The following is an 18,957-nucleotide window of genomic DNA, read 5'->3' as shown; positions in this document are numbered from 1 at the left end:
CCTACCCCCCACCCAAATAAAGAAGGTACAAAAGCAAGACATTCTTCAGTCTTCACTTAGAGTTCATCAGTTCCCTTTCTGGGGGAAAAGGATGACCTTTTTTGTCTTGAGTCCTTTTGAAATGTTATAGATCATTGTGTTGATCAGAGTAGCTCAGCTTTTCATAGTTGATCACTTTGACAATATTTCTGTTACTGTGTACAGTGGTCTCCTGGTTCTGCCTACTTTATTTCATATCGACTCATAAGTCTTCCCAGATTTTGCTGAACCCATTGCCCATATAATTTCTTATAACACAGTACTATTCCATCACAACAGTATGCCACAACTTATTCAACCTTTCCCTACCTGATATACATCCCTTTGATTTCCAATTCTTTGTCACCACAGAAAGCTGCTATTAAAATTTTTATACATATAGGACCTTTCTCTTTTTCCTATAATATCTTTGGATCTTTGATCCTTTTCCTTTGCTCTCTAAGGCTTTATAGACCTAATAGTGATGTTAGTGGGTCAAAGGGTATGCACAGTTTTATAGCCCTTTGGACAAAATTCCAAATCATTCTCCAGAATGGTTGGACTAGTTTACAACTTTACCAATTGCACAGGTGGCCCTATTTTTCCATTTCCCCTCCAACAGTTTTCTTTTTTTTTTTTTCCTGGATGTTAACAGATCTGATAGGTATGAGATATTACTTCAGGAATTAAAATTTTTTTTTGTTTCTCTGGTAATTAATAATTTAGAGCATTTTTTTAATACGAGTATTGATAGGTTTGATTTCTTCTTCTGAAAATTGTCCATTTATATCCTTTAACCATTTATCACTTGAGGAATAATTCTTATTTTTTATAAATTAGACTGAGTTCCTTATATATTTGATAAACAAAGCCTTTATTAGAGAAACTTGCTGTAAAAAATACCTGACCCCGTTCCTCCCCTCCCCCCAGTTTTCTGTTTCTGATTTTGGCTGCATTGGTTTTGTTTGTGCAAAGCCCTTTTAATTTAATATAATAAAAGATACCCATTTTACCTCCTGTCATCCTATCTGTTCTTTGTTTAGTCTTTAAAATCTCATATCCATAGCTCTAAAAATCAATTTCTTCCATTATCCCTTAATTTGCTTATGAAATTCACCCTTTGTGTCTAAATCATGTACCTAATTTGACCTATCTTGGTTTATGAGTGTGAGATGCCAAATTTCTGGACTTCTTTCCTATTCTCTTACTTTCTTGTTCTACCAGAAGTTTTTTTTGAATAGTGAGTTCTTGTCTCCAAAACTTGAATGTCTGAGTTTATCAAACATTGGTTGCTATGGGTATTTATGTGGTATATTATCTACCATCTATTCTACTTATATTTCTTAGCCAGTACTAGATTTTTTTAAACCCTTACCTCCTGTCTTAGAATGAATACTGTGTATTGGTTCTAAGGCAGAAGAGCGGTCAGGGCTAGGCAATGGGGTTTAAGTGACTTGCCCAGGGTCACACTGCTAGGAATGTCTGAGGCCAGATTTGAACCTAGGAGCTCCTATTTCTAGACCTGGCTTTCAATCTAGTGAGCCACCTAATCTCCACCACCACCCTCAAACCCCCCTCCCTCCCCCCCCACACACAAACTAGATTTTTCTGTTGATGGCCACTTGAAATGTGGTACTGCTAAGCTATGGAGAGCCCACTCTCCACAGGTCCAGAGGCTCGAGATGGTTTCATTCTCGCCATACATCTTTTTCTTAGAGATAATGGATTAAGTCATACATGAACTTCTACTGAATTACAAAATCATTTGATTGACATTTTTTAATTATTCTGTTTTCTTTGATTATACAAAGGATGCAAAAGCTTGGCAAGAAATGTTCATCGTGGAGTAACTGGGCTGGAAATTGTACTTTCCATCCATCCATGAGTTGCAATTCATGTGTTACAGTTTCACATAATAGTTGATTACATTTTGACCAATCAAGTCAGGGATGATTATTCTTTGCTCTTACATAATTAATCAAGCAGTGATTCACTACACTAGCAGATTACAAAAGATACAATAACACTATCCTGGTCCAAATATTGTTTCAATACCAGTCTTTCATTTTTCAATATTTTTCAAGGGTGAGTTGAAGTTTCGGCTAGCCTGCAGGGTTATCAAAACAATCCAGTAGGGAGAGGTGTACTTGCTTTTCCGTATTTTATCCATTGTCTTTTTTTGTGTTAACATTCTAGATCCTAGATCAGCGAGGAGAGAAAACTTGTAGACTGTTCTGGCCTGTTTTTGCAGGCACTTGTGTATGGGAGTGAGAGCTCTAAGTTAGGGTTTTTAAATCTTTAACATTAAATCACTAATTGCTGGTTTGTTATGGAGTGATCTTAAGGGGAATTTCTGTAATAATACATGTAGATGGGGATTTCCTAGGAGTCTGTAGGGGGTCTGTAAGGACTCTAATAACTGGTCTTTACTATTCTATATTTCCCTGGGACTGAGTAGGAATATTGATCACGATAATTCCAGTAATAAGGAGTGTTAATAAGGGAAGAGTCATGCAGGGGGAATCTTGAATGGGGATGACCATTCTCCCTAAAATCCGCTCTGTAGTTATAGGCTCCCGTCTGAGACCTTGTCATTCAGGATGGGGTTTGATGGCCATATGTTAATAATTTTCTAGCTCTAAAATAATAATTCTTTGGCATTTTGATTATTGTGACACTGAATAAGTAAATTAACTTAGGTAGAATTATCATTTTTGGAGTATTGGCTCCAATGGCTTACCCATAAGCAATGAATATTTCTCCAGTTGTTTTAATCTGTCTTTATTTTTGTGAAAAGCATTTTTCATGATGTTCCTATAGTTCCCTGTGTTTATTTTGGCAGGTAGTGTCCATTTTATACTGTCTGTAGCTATAGAAGTTTTTTTTATGCAGTATCTGTTAGGTTTAAATTGATATCTCCAGGTTCTTATTTTCCTTAGAGTATAATTTTCATAAATTCTAAGATTTAGGATTGTATTATTTGTAATTGTAATTTGTAATTATTTGTAATTGGGAATTGTATTTTGCAAAATCCAAAATTTGAAATCTTTTGAGAGTAATTTTAGGATCTGTTAACTCCCTGAATCAAGAAAAGTGAACTGTTTTAAGAAAACACTATAAAGAAACCTACACTGCATTGGAAGATCTAAAGTGAACTGTGGGAAGTATTGATTGAACTGAAGTGGGTTGAATGCATTTAATGAATGTAAATTTCTTATGCCAAAGGGGATTGCCCCCTAATTGGCTTTTTGTCAATGTTCCTAGCAACCATTGGATTTGCTTTCTTTTTCTTTTATTTCCCTTTCCCTTTTTATTATTTTAGTTTTCTGTTAGTTAGTGTAATATTATAGGCACCTTTAACTAGAAGATTTTTAGAAGTATAAGTTAGTTATGTTTAACCGATCCATTGGGAATTGTAAAAACGAAGGGACCTGGAGGTCTTCTTGCCATAGAGGTGTGTGTAGGGATTAACCAGCCCACAGTGACAGGAAGTAGGAACTCAGAAGTCTCCTGCTGGGAGAGCAGCAGTTGGTAAGTTGACTCCTGGGTGTAACTTGATCATTGGGGGTTGGTGATTAGTTAGTTGGTGGTTAGGAGATATATATATATATATATATATATATATATATATATATACTGCCTAGTGAGCTGAACTGAAGGGTGGTCAGCTGGACTTTCTCTAAGGGCAATTATTAGTGGCAGGTATAGGTAGATATAAGCATTTTTAGGTAGTAAACTAAAATTTTAATTGTTAAAAGCTGCTAGAAGTTTTCTTTTTTCTGGCTTAAAGGGATAATATTAACTTACAACTCTAATATATTCTCGTTAAAACTTAAATTATTAAAAGATGCTCTCTTATTTTGTCAAAACCTCTATTTTAAACAACTGCTTGAACACATGGGTTGATGCGGACATGATTGGGGATGTAGACTCAAAAGGACCACACCAATGCAATTATCAATAATATGGAAATAGGTCTTGATTGATGACACATGTTAAAACCAGTGGAAATCCGTGTTGGCTATGGTGGGGAGGGGTGAAGGGGGAATAGTAAGAACATGAATCCTGTAACCATGGAAATTTTTTCTAAAAAATAAAAAATAAAAAACAAACAAAAATAAAACCTATTTTTTAACCCTTACAATACTTTTATAGTGACTTGCAAAAATTATGGCAATAAGCTTGTGAAATGCAATTAGAAAACTTACCTAAAACACATCCTTTTTCATATAACTCTCTTCTCAGTAGGACATTGTTTTACAACAAATAAATGAATTCAATTTCCTCCATTAGTGGAATTATAAAATGTTTAAAAACTAAATGCTGTATTTTATTGGCATAAGGTAACACATCATTTATATAGTGTCAGGGGAAATTATTACATAAATTAATTTTTCAGAAAACTAACACTAAATACCAAACCTTGTTTGAAGACCTAAATATTTTAATGTAATCCTTTGATTATGATTTTTCTAGTTTTCAGTTGGCAACATTTTTAATTTCCTAGTATGTATCAGTCACTTGTTTTAAGCATTAGAGTTTTTAAAATAGCAAAATTTTAAAATGTATAAGCATATTAATAATTTTCTTAAAATTGAATTATTCTTACATTCCTCAGTGAATAATGTTTTTGATATATTACTGTGATCTGTTTACTATATTTTTATGAGTTAAGTTTTGTTTAAACCTTACCTTCTGTCTTAGAATCAGTACTGCAATTAGTTGCAAGGTAAGAGCAGTAAGGGCCAAGCAATTGGGGGTTAAGTGATTTGCCCAGGGTCACACTGCTAGGAAGTGTCTGAGGATAGATTTGAACCCAGGACCTCCCATCTCTAGGCCTGGCTCTTAATCCACTGAGCCATCTAGCTGCCCCCTTTTCTTGGTTTTTGAGACTAATTTGTGTAGCATAGGTATTAATTGATCTTTAAATGTTTGCTAGAATTCTCCCATTAGTATAATTGGATGAGGGATTTCTTTTTCCTTTTGGTATTAATGATAATTTTTTCACATTGTATTTTTTAAGATTTTTATTTTATGTTCTAGCTTAGGCATTTTTAGATGCTCCATTTTTTAGTCTTAGAGTCTTGTTAGGGTATAATGATATAATAGGTTTTAATAATTTTTATTCTAACTTGTATATTATTCATATTTGAGAAATGCACACTCACACAGACATACATAATGCTAATCTTCTCTTTCACAAATGGTCATAAATCTTTGTTCTCTTACTTTTCCAACAATTCAATTCTGCATTTTACTTTTCATTTGTACAGATCTAAATCAAGAGTGTTAACATCTCCTATATTCTGGTTAACTTTTCTTTCTCTCCTTAACTTAGATGCTTTGCCATTTGGAATATAAATGTTGGGCATTGATATTGTTTTATTGTTTATGACAGTCTGACTTAGATTAAAATATAATTGGGAAATATTTAAAAAACAAAAACACAATACAACACAGAATTTGAATGGCCTGTGACACCTTTAAAAATAATGTAATTTCCCTGCCTCATTGTATATCACAGGGCTTGGCACTTGGCACATAGTAAGCAGTTAATAAATTCTTGATGACTTGTTTATCTCTCTTGATATTAAGAACAATTTTTGCTGAGACAATGATTTCAACTTTAGCTTTTAAAAATCATTAGATACATAGTGATTTGTTCCAAACTACCAATCTATTACATTCTTTATTTTTAGATTTGTTGCTTATGTATACCATATTGTCAGGTTTTGTTTTCCTATGTTTTCTGTCATGTTATCCATTTAATTGGATAGTTTTATCCATTTTTATTTATATATCTATTTATCCATTTACATTTTAGGTTATGTTTATTCAGGCTGTGTTTTCCTCCATGTATTGCTTTTATTTTAACTTTAAATTCCCTTTCTCTTGTCAATTCTTTGTCTCTAAGATCAGTTTTATGCTACTTTCGTGCTCTCCACTTTATTTTTTAATTTAAATAATTTTGTTTTTTGCTCATTTTTCTCCTTCTACTATGTGGTTGATCCAAAATTTCCTATTTCCCTACCCCACCCACTTACTTGCAGTAACATTTTCTTCAAGCATTCTTTTTCAATGGTGTTTCCTTAGTCTTACTCTCACTATTCTCTTCTAGTCTGAATTTTATTCTTTATTTTTTGTTCTTTCATGATTCTTTCAGTGGCTCTTGTGGGAGTAGTTTTAGTAGTATCACACTGAACTTCTTCTTCTACCCAATATGTATATTATTGCAATTGTTGATCCTATGCTCTTTTTCCCAGTTTTATTCCATTTATAATTCGCCATTCATGAAAGAAATAATATTGTCTGAAAACTGCATTATTTCATGGGAGATTCTATGTCTCCTGAGTCAGGAATCTTGCCCTTACCATGATCCTTCACCATTCCTAAAATCAGATTATTTTGTCTTTTTTATAAATCTCATTTTCTCCAACACCTTTTGGAACTTAATACCTTTGATCATTAAGTAAGAATTTAAGAAATGATACTTAGCTTTGCATAATACAGCAAACAGTGATTAAATGAAACAATTCTCTGTTCTAAATGACTTATGTTTTATAGGGAGAGACAATGTGTGCTTATATGAATATATACAAAGTAACACAAGTTTATTTTCCTGGCAGGGGAGAACCAGCACCTTGGTGGAATCTCCATGATAAATTAGTTTTAAGCTTACTTTTGAAGGAAAGATTTCTTGGTGGGATAGGATACAGTTCTGGGCAGTATAAGATTTCCTAGTATGCAAAATGATACCATTTTAAGGTCCTTTAATTCATTCAACAAGCAAAAACCTTTCTCCTTTTCAATTGGAACATTCTTTGGCTCTATTTGAGGCTGCTAAATGGCATAGAATCAGGAAGACCTGAATTTCAAATTCAGACTTAAACATTTACTAGCTTGATACTGGGTAAATCAATTTAGCCTCTGTTTTTCTCAATTTCCTCAACTATAAAATGGGGATACTTTTTGAGTATTATTGTAAGGATGAAATGCAGTATTTGTGAAATAGCATTGTATTTGGCACATAGTAGGTGCTTTATAAATGCTATTCTTGTTGTTTTCCTCTTCCCTTCAGGCACACCACCATTCTTTATTCTCCCCATTCTAGTTCATCCTCTCTATTGCTTTTGTCCTTTTCTCCCATAGCTTCCACTCCTATTAAGTCCTGAAGTTAATGTACTTTCTTTGGTCTTTGGGCAGGGCTGAGGGAGTTGAGGAGAATGTCTATTTCTAACTCTCTTCTGTTTCTTGCCTCACCTCTCCCTAATGAGGCAACTTCTTATTGGAAAGTGAAATGAGTAGGGGCAGCAATGAATAGAGATCCAGGCCTAGAGATGGGAAGGTCTTGGGTTTGACCCTTATTAATTATTAATTATATATATATATAATTATATGTATAATTAATTATAAATTATTAATTTGACCCTTAGACACTTCCTAGCTGTGTGACCCTGGCCAAGCTACATAACTCCAAATTACCTAATCCTTACTGCTCTTCTGTCTTAGAACCTATGTAGTACTGATTCTAATATAGAAGGTAAGAGTTTTTTTTTTAAAGTTAAGTGAACAGAACTAGGAGAACATTGTACACAGAAACAACAATATTATATGAAGAACAAGTGTGAACGAATTAGATATTCTAAGCAATCCGTGATCTAAGACAATTCTGAAGGACTCAAGATGAAAAATACTATCTACCTCCAGAAAAAGAACTGATAGCAAATTGAAGCATGTTTTTTTTTAACTTTGTTTAGTCTCTGTTTTCGTTTGACCATATGACTAATATGGAATTCTGTTTTGTATGATTATATAATCTATTTAAAATTACTTGCTTTCTCCATGATAGGGAAGAAGAAAGAAGGGAGGGAGAGAATCTAGAATCCAAAATTCGAAAAAAATGAATGTTGAAAAAGTTACATATAATTGGAAAAAAATGAAGTATTTTAAAAAATACTTTTGCAATGCAATAAGACAGGACCTATCCTCAAAGAACTAAAATTCTAATGGGAAAAGATAATACAACCAAGAGGGTGGAGTGGGAAGGTGGATGTAAAAAAGCTTATTAGGTATCAGCCCAATGAAGGGATATTTCCAGGGGAGAAGATCCCATTGTAGTCATTGTATATATTGTTTTCTTGACTCTGCTGGTTATTTATCCTGATTGAGCCTATTTATACACAGAGTAATTTGGGTATGGGGTTTAAGATGTATAATGGAAGGAGTCTTTGTATTTAAGTTATGAAGTTTTTACCCTATTCAGCGTTTGTCTTATTTTTGCAATTCAACCTATATCTGCTTAATAGTTATTATTTCTGAGATTTTGTGTGGGAGAGGTTTGTATAAAGCAATTATTGTTCAGTCTTGCCAATCATATGATCCTTTGTCTCCCTAGTCTTTTTCTTTTTTGAACCCTTACCGTCTGTCTTAGAATCAATACTGAATATTGTTCAAAAGCAAAAGAACAATAAGGGATAGGGATTGGGAGTTAACTGACTTGTCCAGGGTCACACATCTAGGAAGTTTCTGAGGCTAGATTTGAACCTTTATACACTTTTGAACATCCTAGGCGTGGGGTGCAAGGGGCTCCCCCTCTCCCCCTTTATCTTCATAGTCTTATAAATATTACTTATTTTAGAGTACCTGACTGCAAGGTTCAGTGACAGAAATGTGCTCAAATGTAATATTTTTTTAGTCTATCATGTAGATACTGAGTAAATTTTCCCAGTTTGAACTATTCCTTTTTCTCTAATCTCATAGGAACATGACTCTGAACATCAATCCATGAAGCAGAATACTTATGACATGGAGAAGGATACCGATAAATCAGGAGGTAAAAACTAAAACTTTCTTGCTCTTTTATAGTTGTTTTGGATGGGTTGCAATTAAATAAAGTAATCTGGATCTCTGAAAGTAGACTCTGTATACCTACCTTTTAATGCAAGAATAAATACAGTAAATTAAAATGTATTAGTAGTTAATTAGTATTCTTTTTTAATTCAAATTTTTATTGATTTTTTGTTTTAATTTCTCAATTGATCTTTCTATCTTATGTTATTCCTTATTAAAAAGTATAAAGAAGAGAAAAACAAAACAAACAAAAATATAAACCAGCTTAGCAAAACTTAAATATTGCATGAACCAAGTTCTTCATTTTCTGTGTAGTATTCTGCATTTATGATCCTCTACCTCTGCAAAGACAGGAAGAAAGGGCATTCCCATAGCTCTTTTTGGGGGACTAACTTTGGCTGTTAGAATTTCTCACAATATTAAATTTCAATTTCTTTTGGTTGCTTTTTCCACTTATATTTTAGTCATTATGAATGTATGTTTTTTTGGTAGTGCTTTACTTCATTTTGCATTGGTTTATATATGAGGCTTCTTATTCTGTATTCTTCATAGTCATTTCTTATAGTGCAATACAATTCAGATTAATTTATGTACCACAATTTTTTGAATCCATTCCCCAGGGGATTGAAATCTACTTTGCTTCTACAAAAATTGTATGTTTAGTTAAACCTTCCTCTTCCTCCAATGGTGAAAGAGTTTTTTGGGATGTGGAGTGAGGCAATCACAAAAGGCTGTAGTTATTAAAGTGGATTTTTTGTAAGTAGGACAGAAAGGAGGAGCATTCTTCTCAAATTGATTTTTCTCCACCTTTTCCTGGACAGTGGTAGTTTGGCAATAGGAGCTTGTTCCCTCAGGGATGAAGAAGAAAGAAGGTATGTCCTAAATTAGATGAGAGTGAAAGAGAATTGAGAGTTTTCTCATTTTCCATCAAAGATAGCTTCCAAAATAGCTATATTATTAAGAAACAATAGACTGGATTTTGCTGGGCAGTTGCTTATTAAAAGCTACACCTCTCTTTATTTCTCATTAATAAATACACAGAAGATGAAGCGTGGAGGCTAGTGAGGAAGTGGAAATGCAGGAATTTTTTATAGAAGCAATCTCAGAGCAAATTGCAGTGGGAATGTTTAAAGGTAGAATATGCACTTGTTGCCATAACAACATCACTTTTGATCTGAAGGAACTAGTCAAATTCATGTTAAATGGCTAAGCATCTTGTTCGTGCTTGATTTGCATTTATGAATGGTAAACTATGACAAAAATTTAGCATTGGTTATGGGTCTGGTAGGAAAGCTCTTTCTAATGTAACATACAAAAAGTATGTTAACACAGTATTATAGGCTTAAAATTCCTAATCAGTGGGTTGACAAAAACCTTTATCAACTCCTTTTCCAAGGTCATATTCTTGATAAAATGAACACCTGTGCTCCTAAAATGGTAAATTGTGAAACTGACATTTGCTGTTTTAAAGCTTCATAGAGATGAAACAGTATTGTATTGGCAAAGTACCTTTCTGAAGTCTTAGAAAAAATATTAATTGGTTACAGTTTGCCCTCAAGATGGTTTGATAAAACCTATTTTAATTCTTTGTCAGAAAAAAGCTGGAGGTCCTCCTGCAATGAAGGGGAATCATCTTCTACCTCCTACATGCATCAGACTTCCCCTGGTGGGCCCACCAAACTGATAGAGATCATCTCAGATTGTAATTGGGAGGAAGATCGAAACAAAATCTTGAGCATTTTGTCTCAGCATATCAATAGCAACATGCCACCACAGTCCCTCAAGGTGGGCAGCTTCATTATTGAATTGGCTTCTCAGAGAAAGAGTCGAGGTGAAAAGAACCCTCCCATTTATTCTTCTCGGGTGAAAATATCCATGCCATCATGCCAAGATCAGGATGATACAGCTGAAAACTCTGACTCAGAGACTCCTGATGGTTCACCATTACACAGAAAAATGGATGATACCACCTTTGAACAGACAAATGCGCTAGAAGCACTGAGGGAAAAATTGCATGGAGGCAAAGCTCTGCCTTTCTATGCTGGACTTTCTCCTGCAGGGAAGCTAGTGGCCTATAAACAGAAACCCAGTTCAAAGACATCAGGACTAATAGAGGTGAGTGACAACTATCTTTAGTCTATATTTAACACATGCTACTTAGCTTGGAAAAATAAATCTGCTTTTAGGACCCTTTGTGGTCCTAATGCTGTTTATTCTCATATTTGGTGTCTGGGGTACAAATAATTGCCTCTTCATAAATGAGGAAAGCCAGACCTTGGCAAGAGATATAAATTGACAAAAATCACAGTGGAAGCTAATAACAAAGCCAGAACTAGCTATCGAGGTAAATACTTTGCCTTCATGTATTAGGTCATCTTATCTTACTATTTTTCTATGAACTTCTTTTTACTACCAATAATACGAGTATTGTTTGTATACTATAATTTATCATCAGGATAGGAAATTTTATTGAGTATTTGACTTTAATATGCTCATTTCTAGAAAGGGAAACAGTGTACTTTTCTAGATATTTTGGTTGTCTTTTAAATTTAAGTAACCTCTTTTTCAAATATAGCCGTTTTTTGTTTTTTCAATGGTTTCTGGAACTATAAATGTTGGATTTTTTCTAATAGTTTTATAATTGATCATGTGTCATCCTGACTTCTTTGAACCAAAGGATAGCTTTCCTTAGTGGAAGTTGCCACTTTGAAAGGTCATTCCCCCTCCCCCATCTCCTCTCATTGTAACAAGTACAAATTTATCCTCGTTATCCACTGTAAAATCATTCAGAACTTTATAAAATAAATTGGGAATCTTCTAAATAGAAACTCAAGGCCTACTCATAGGGCTGCTTTTTTTCTCAGTATATCTACTTTTTAGTTACTGCTTAACATATGAGAAAACTTATTGGTACAGGTCATTTTCATGGCTCTTATATCAACCTGACTATTCTATCCTTTATGACATAGATGAGGGAAAACAGCATGCAAATACTACAAGCATACTCTGCCTAATATTGTTTGATTTTTTTTTTTTGAATACCACATTGTTGTGTGAATTGGGCAATTAGTTAGACTTTCATAATTTTATGGTAAGGTTTTATTATAATTTATTAGACATGTTTCTGAGAAACAGTTTGGGTCAGGGACAGTGCTCTGCAGGATATGCTTGTGATAGCTTAAAAAATGTATGGATATTGAGTTATCTGAGTGTTTTATATAAACATTTATTAACTATTTCTCTAGATGTACTGAAAAAAGAGAATGAATATTCAGTCTTCTCTTTTACACTAATGATTTTACAGATTTATAAATTTGAGACAAAGTGATTTCTTTTCCAAGGTCTCATGCTGTGAGTTTCTTTGCCCTTAGAGGTGGTTATAAAATTCTTTTCCTTCTCTAAGAACCATTGGACCATTTAGGGAAGACAGCTCACTTAAGCAGGCTGGTATGATCTGCACTTTTGAAGTTGCTGAATGGTCAGTGTCCTTGTATTATGATCTGAATCTCACAAAGCCTAAAAAGTTACATTGTGATTCATAGTGAGAAAGATCTAATTCTTTGTACTAAACTTGGATTCAAAGCATTTTTGATCTATGCTGATTTTAATAATTCTGGGACTAACCCACTTTCTTTGTATCAGTTATCAAAATCTTTACCGTAGAGAATTTTCTTAGCCAATTCCTATTTTTTATTACTCATTCCATTTTTTTGAAGGGACAGAAGTTATTTCACTCTATAGACAGAATAATGGAGGCACAAAAAGTAGTGCATCACATTTAGAATCTTTTAGCACATTAATAATTAAATGATAGGTAGAGAAACATTTTGTCTCTTAATACCCAGCTAGATATTTTTTCATGCTGTTTCCTATGATAATGACAGCCTATTTCTTTAATCTAGGTAGTAGAGTTAATCATTACTACATCCTATTCTTCTTAACTCTTACCACCACCTACTTGGTGGTTTGATTTTCAGATAATTTCAATGTCAGCAAGTTCTTTTTGCCAACTATAACTTGATTTGAATTAGCAGCTGAAAACTGTAGTGGGCTTTTTTAGTTAAAGTGAGGCTGAATATAAGAAATAACAGAATGGAAAACTATGGTGTCCTACAAAAGAAAGCCCCAATAGGACTTTATGGTACTTTCTAAAAGGAACTTTCAGGAACATAACTCATTTTCTTCCTTCTGGCAATTAAATGATTAAACCGTCCTTGCTTGTTACCAAGCAAAGATCTTGGTGGATTTGATAGCATTTCTCCCCAATTGTAGTACTGACAAATGAATATTTCTCATCTAAGAATCTTGTTTTCTAAACTACCAAGTAGTTGCCAGAAAAATTTAAGCTATTTAGATAGCAATATTCTCTTTCATCTCTTAATTACTCAGATAATTTTGAGTAAAAAGAGTTCCTTTTTTAAAATTTGATAAGATGCCCACCAAAATAGTTGTTTTTTTTTTTTTTAAAGCAGCACTTGTCAAGGGAGGTGAGTTAGCAAGAGAATTTTATTTTTACAGAATTTCTCTTTGCCACTTGTTTCAGGTTAATGGTAAAAGTTACCCGCAGGCTAAGTTGCTATTGGGACAGATGGGGGCATTGCATCCAGCCAATAGGCTAGCTGCATATATCACAGGCAGGTTGCGACCCTCAGTCCTGGACCTCTCAACCCTCAGTACTGTCATCTCCAAGGTAGCATCCAATGCCAAGGTGGCTGCATCCAGGATACCACGCACCCAGGTGCCTTCGCCATCCATTTCCCAAACGATGTCCTCCAGCACTACGACAACCTCCACGATGACGACTCTGAAGGCATTTGTTCCGGCACAGAGGCCAATTGGTAAGTTAGAACTCATTTGTCTTTCTATGTGGTCCCTAGCAAAGTATCTGAGGGTTAGTTGCAGATAGAGAAATTTAGATTAGAATATTAGAAGCAAGAGTTCATTGTTGTTCTTAATGTCTGTTAAATATTTTTCCACTTTATATAATTCTCTTAATCAGTGTTATTTTTGGTCATTCGTTGACTAGAGTAGTATATGATTTGAATTTTTATTGGATGTCATGAGTTGGACTTGTGTACAGGTGGTTTTCAAACCTTCTCTTGGTTCCATAGGAATATTGATTCAGCAATGTTCTTTTAGACTTAGATGTTGATGGTAGTGCTAACTACACTAATTTGAAATCTCTGAATTGGCCAAAAGCTGGAGTTGTGCCAAAGAAGATACGATGTGTTCCTTGATAGTCTCTCATTTTTACCTTTTAAGAAACCACTTTAGCTGTTAACAGAAACTCAATTTTCTTCTTTCCTTTTCTCAAAGAATGATATATGCATGGTTCAGGAATATGAGGGACTCTCATCCTAACATTCAAGAATTAGGCAGTGAAGGAGGTGGAGGTGCTGGGACAGGAGGAAGTTGGTGAAGAAAATCTTATATAAGAGAAGAAAAATTCCTTAGATTCTCTCTCACCCTCCATCTGTTCCATGTGATAAGATTGTGTGCTGTTTTGTATTGTCTTTCTAGTTTCACAACCTGAGTCTTTTATGTGACCAGAAAAATAAGTTAATATAGCAGACTGAAAACAAACACAACCCTATTCTCTTAGTAGTGCAAGGGGGTTGGACATCAAAAAGAATTGCATTAAACTTTTATGGGTGGAAATTGGCATGTATAATGCAGGTAGGTGGTACCTGTAAGAAAATTGACCCCAACAGTGTATAAGAAATGTTAACAAACACAGTCACTCAGAGGGTGAAGGATGGGAACCTGTTGAAATTTTTGACCTGCAAATTTTTATTTGCAGCAGTTCGACCCTCTCCTGGTGGTGTGTTCACACAGTTTGTGATGAGTAAAGTTGGAGCCCTGCAGCAGAAGATACCTGGCGTTAGCACACCCCAACCCCTAACAGGGCCACAGAAGTTCAGTATCAGGCCTTCTCCAGTAATGGTCGTCACACCTGTGGTTTCTTCCAAGCCATCTCAGGTGTGCAACCTTGTGACGGAACCAGTCACTACCACCACCCCTCAAGTATCTTTAGAAAGTATTACTACTGTGACATCTCCTGTGACTGCTGTTTCCAGCTTGGGAACTAAAGAAACTACTACTCCTTCTGGCTCCACCTCTTCAGGGACTCTTGAGATCTCTGAAACTAGCATCAGCACCCCTATTACACCCACCCTGCCTTCAACCACTGTGAACGTTACCAAAGCTACTGGGATAGCTGCCCCTATAACTACCATTGCTTTACCTAAATCTGTAGTATCTTCACCAACCATCACTCTTCCTGTTGCTTCCACTGCCTCCACCTCTGTAGTCATAGTGACCACAGCTGCATCTTCTTCCGTGGTGACCACACCAACTTCATCTCTTGGCTCTGTTCCTATTATACTCTCGGGAATTAATGCAAGTCCACCAGTGAGCCAGAGACCAGGTAAGGCCTAGATGCTACTAGCTGATTTACTATATAAATGTTATCATCACTTTTGGGGTTGGTTATACTAGGACTGTAGATTTCTCAATGGATAAATGTACAGAAAAGAGAGAGCAGTAAATGTGACATAAAATTTGAATTTTTGCTTGTTGGCTTGGTTGAAAGAATTCTTAATGAGAATTTCTTGTTTCTATTAACTTTTAATCTAAAACACTTAATCAGCAATATTTATTAAGGACCCTAATCTGTGCTAGGCAGTAGCATGTGATTTATTTTGGTCAGAAAGGAAACAAGATAGCTAAAGTAAGGATCTTTGAAATATGAATATCTTTGTCCTGACTACTGATTCTCATGGGAGCAATTCTGCTTTAGATAACTAATTTTCTTTCCTTCCACTGAATAACTTTTGCTTTTTTAAATTTAGTCATAGTATATTAGCTCATAGTTCAACTTTCTGAATATTTATTAAAATGTGACTACCTAGAGGGATCAGTGTTATAACTAGAACTAGAATGTTGGGGGGATATATGTGACTTCTATTTCCCCCCACATAATGATAAGAATATATATGTGAATATTAGTTCAGGTATCAGTTTGAGAAGTGGAACCGTTTGTTGATTGTTTGTGGAACCAGAATGCTTATGATATTTTGTTTTAACGTAGTCTCTCTAAGATTTAGCTGTTCTAATGCTTTGAATGCTCTGATCAGAAGAGAATAAAGTAATACATAAAACTTACTAGGTTTTTAAAATATATTACCCCATCTTACCATGTAGATGAATCAGTTAGTTCTTCCTGAGTTGCTATTTAATTTGGTAAAAAATATGCAAAGGGATAGTTCAGGGTACAATCTGATTGTCATGATTGTACAAATTCAGCCACTTAGATCTCCTGTGACTTCTTCCTGGTGAACTTCTCTCAAATGATTGTACAAATTCAGCCACTTAGATCTCCTGCGACTTTCTCCTGATAAACTTCTCTCAAACATCTAGGTGTCAGTCCTCTGCCCCACATAAAAAGCTTTTTATATTAAAAAGGAAACATATAATTTATTTTTGTGGGAATATTTTAGGTTTTGAATAATTTCTCAGATTAAAGTGAAAACTCAAGTGAGTAATGTCTAAAGATATTTAAAATTTTTTTGTTTAAATATCTTATTTTTTAATAGAAAAATAATTTTTTTCCTTTTTTGTATTTCGTGTTTGGATTTTTTTCTTTCCAAAGTAGTCTCATTTCTGTACAACAACTTTTTTGACTAATGTAAATCTTAAGGACAGAGTTTTCTTTTATCAACTTGGATGTGATATGTGGAATAAACAATTCTGATGCTGGAAATTACTAGTTCTTGTTACTTTACTTTCCTGCTTTGTAGTAGTAGGTTAATGTGAATATATTGGTAAGGCAAATACATCAATTTTAAATGATTAGATTAAACTATTTTAATTTTTCTTGATTTCCAGGAGTTTTCTCCTATTCTGTATCCTTTTGTGTAATTACATAAATATGTTTTGTTTCATTTTACTTGGAGCTAATTTTATATCTAAATTTACCTCATAAGTTTAGGTAGAAACATAAAAGCTCTTTCATAACTTGCTTTTTTAGCAAGTCACTAGTACTTTTAAAGTCACTAGTACTTTTAAGTATTGTTACATTTTATCTCTGCCTTTTTTTTGCTTGTTTTTGTTTTTTTGTTGGGTTTTTTTCCCATCTTATTTTGCCTTTTCCTGTGCAGCCTTCGTGTAGCTTTGGCTTCATTTGGAAAGCCCCCTACATTCTATTAATAGGTGGAGTCTTACTTTTGTTTCCCCCTCCCGAAAATGTTTCTGCATATCGTAAAACTTCTGCCTACTGTTTAATGAACTATGAAGTTAGGTTTCTTCTACAGTTCATGTTAGTGCCCCTGGTTACATTTGATGTGAATTTGAGCCAAGTATGTTTTTTTTTTCTTACAACATTATTAACATGTTTGCATGGTGCTGCCAAGCTTCAAGCAGCACTTCACATAAAGAATAGTACAAATGTGAGGGATTTGCAAATTCTAAATGCCTACTTATATTCTGAAATATACTCTAAATTTATAGCTTCGTCTTTAAGTTCTCATGAAACAGAATCAATATCTCTCATTGAATTGTCCCTCCTACTAGTTTTTTACTACTGATTTGCCTTTTAAACATTCTAAATGTATTTTTTCTAGCAAAGTCTACAACTTTTAAAGTTTGAAATCATATCTAGAAGGCAATTTTTTATAATATAGCCTAACCATGATTCTATGAAGGGTTTATCCATAGCTTTAGGATTTTCCCAGTTTCATAGTTTAAACTCATTAAAAGACAATTTGTTGTTGGATTATGACTTGTGGCATTAATTGTTCCTCTCTGTAGGGAAGGAAAATTTTGGGGTGCCATGTGTCTATTCCTTGTTTTTCAGAAAATGCTCCTCAGATTCCAGTGGCTACCTCTCCAGTCTCTCCTAGCCCAGAAAAGCGTGCTGGACCTCGACTTCTCTTGATCCCTGTTCAACAAGGCTCTCCTGGTCTTCGACCCCTCCAAAACATGCAACTTGTTCAGGGTCAGAGGATGCTTCTGCAGCCTGTCAGGAGCCCTAGTGGAATGAACCTCTTCAGACACCCCAATGGTCAGATTGTCCAGCTTGTTCCTTTGCAGCAAGTGCGGGGTTCTAGTACACAGCCCAACTTACAGCCTGTTATGCTTCGGAACCCAGGTATGAGAGTTATTTTCATAAACTTTTTTGTCGTAGAGACACTTCTTTTGTTTTTCCTGGAAATTAGTCCAATGGACTTAAGTGTTTTATAACTTGTTTGGAATAGAAAAGAATGTATTTATTATGTGCTTACTATGCTAAGCCTATGCCAAGTGCTGGAGATATAGAAAGAAGGTCAAGAGAGTCTCAAGCTGCTCTTGTTTTAGTTGAGGGAGAACATGTTAAGGAAATACTGTTTGTATTCAGTTCATATGGCAGATGGAAAGGCCTGGTAAGTACTTTGTTGAGGAAAGTAGCAAATTAAGACATTGGGGATCTAAATATCTTAGAAAGTGACATCTTCTATACTAGAAAAAAAGCTTTATTTTGGGAATGACAATTTGTCATTTCTTTTTTTTTTTTTTGGTAGGTTCTGCAGTAGGAATTCGCTTACCTGCACCTTCCAAACCACCTGAAACACCACCTTCTTCTGCCTCCCCTTCAACTTTCCCAACCATAAGTCCTATGATTCAGACTGTTGGCTCTTCTCCACCTATGAATTTAATTACTCAGGCATCATCTGTGCTTTCAACTGTGCCTAGTTTTGTTTCTCAAGCTGGTACTTTGACCTTGAGGATATCCCCTCCTGGAGCAGGCAGCTTTGCAAGTCAAACAGGCTCAGAATCCAAAATAACTTACAGTTCAGGTGGGCAACCAGTTGGCACAGCTAGTCTCATTCCTCTCCAGTCTGGTAGTTTTGCTTTGCTACAGCTTCCAGGTCAGAAGCCAGTTCCCAATTCAATTATTCAGCATGTTGCTTCACTGCAGATGAAGAGAGAGTCTCAAAATCTAGATCAGAAAGAGGAAACAAATTCTTTGAAGCAGCATAATCATAAGAAGGCATTATTACATTCATTAGAGGGAGATGTTACAGAGTCAGAAAATGATTTAGGATTAGAAGC

General features: G+C 34.7%; 1 protein-coding gene across 2 annotated transcripts in view; it reads left to right on the top strand.

Annotated features, from left to right (window-relative positions):
• Positions 1-18,957, top strand: part of MGA (MAX dimerization protein MGA) — an 82,279-nt gene that overhangs the window by 47,374 nt on the left and 15,948 nt on the right. The window contains exons 11-16 of one of the 2 annotated variants that reach the window (XM_044665114.1): positions 8,779-8,851; positions 10,463-10,983; positions 13,559-13,706; positions 14,669-15,295; positions 17,723-18,016; positions 18,426-18,930. In XM_044665114.1, coding sequence (XP_044521049.1) covers positions 8,779-8,851; positions 10,463-10,983; positions 13,559-13,706; positions 14,669-15,295; positions 17,723-18,016; positions 18,426-18,930 — 2,168 coding nt within the window. The remainder of the gene's footprint in view (positions 1-8,778; positions 8,852-10,462; positions 10,984-13,558; positions 13,707-14,668; positions 15,296-17,722; positions 18,017-18,425; positions 18,931-18,957) is intronic. The other variant, XM_044665115.1, reaches the window with a different exon arrangement.

The sequence above is a fragment of the Gracilinanus agilis genome, chromosome 2 (genome assembly GCF_016433145.1).
Source record: "Gracilinanus agilis isolate LMUSP501 chromosome 2, AgileGrace, whole genome shotgun sequence".
In the NCBI taxonomy this organism is placed as follows: Eukaryota; Metazoa; Chordata; class Mammalia; order Didelphimorphia; family Didelphidae; genus Gracilinanus; species Gracilinanus agilis.
This window is presented reverse-complemented; position numbering and strand designations above follow the sequence as displayed.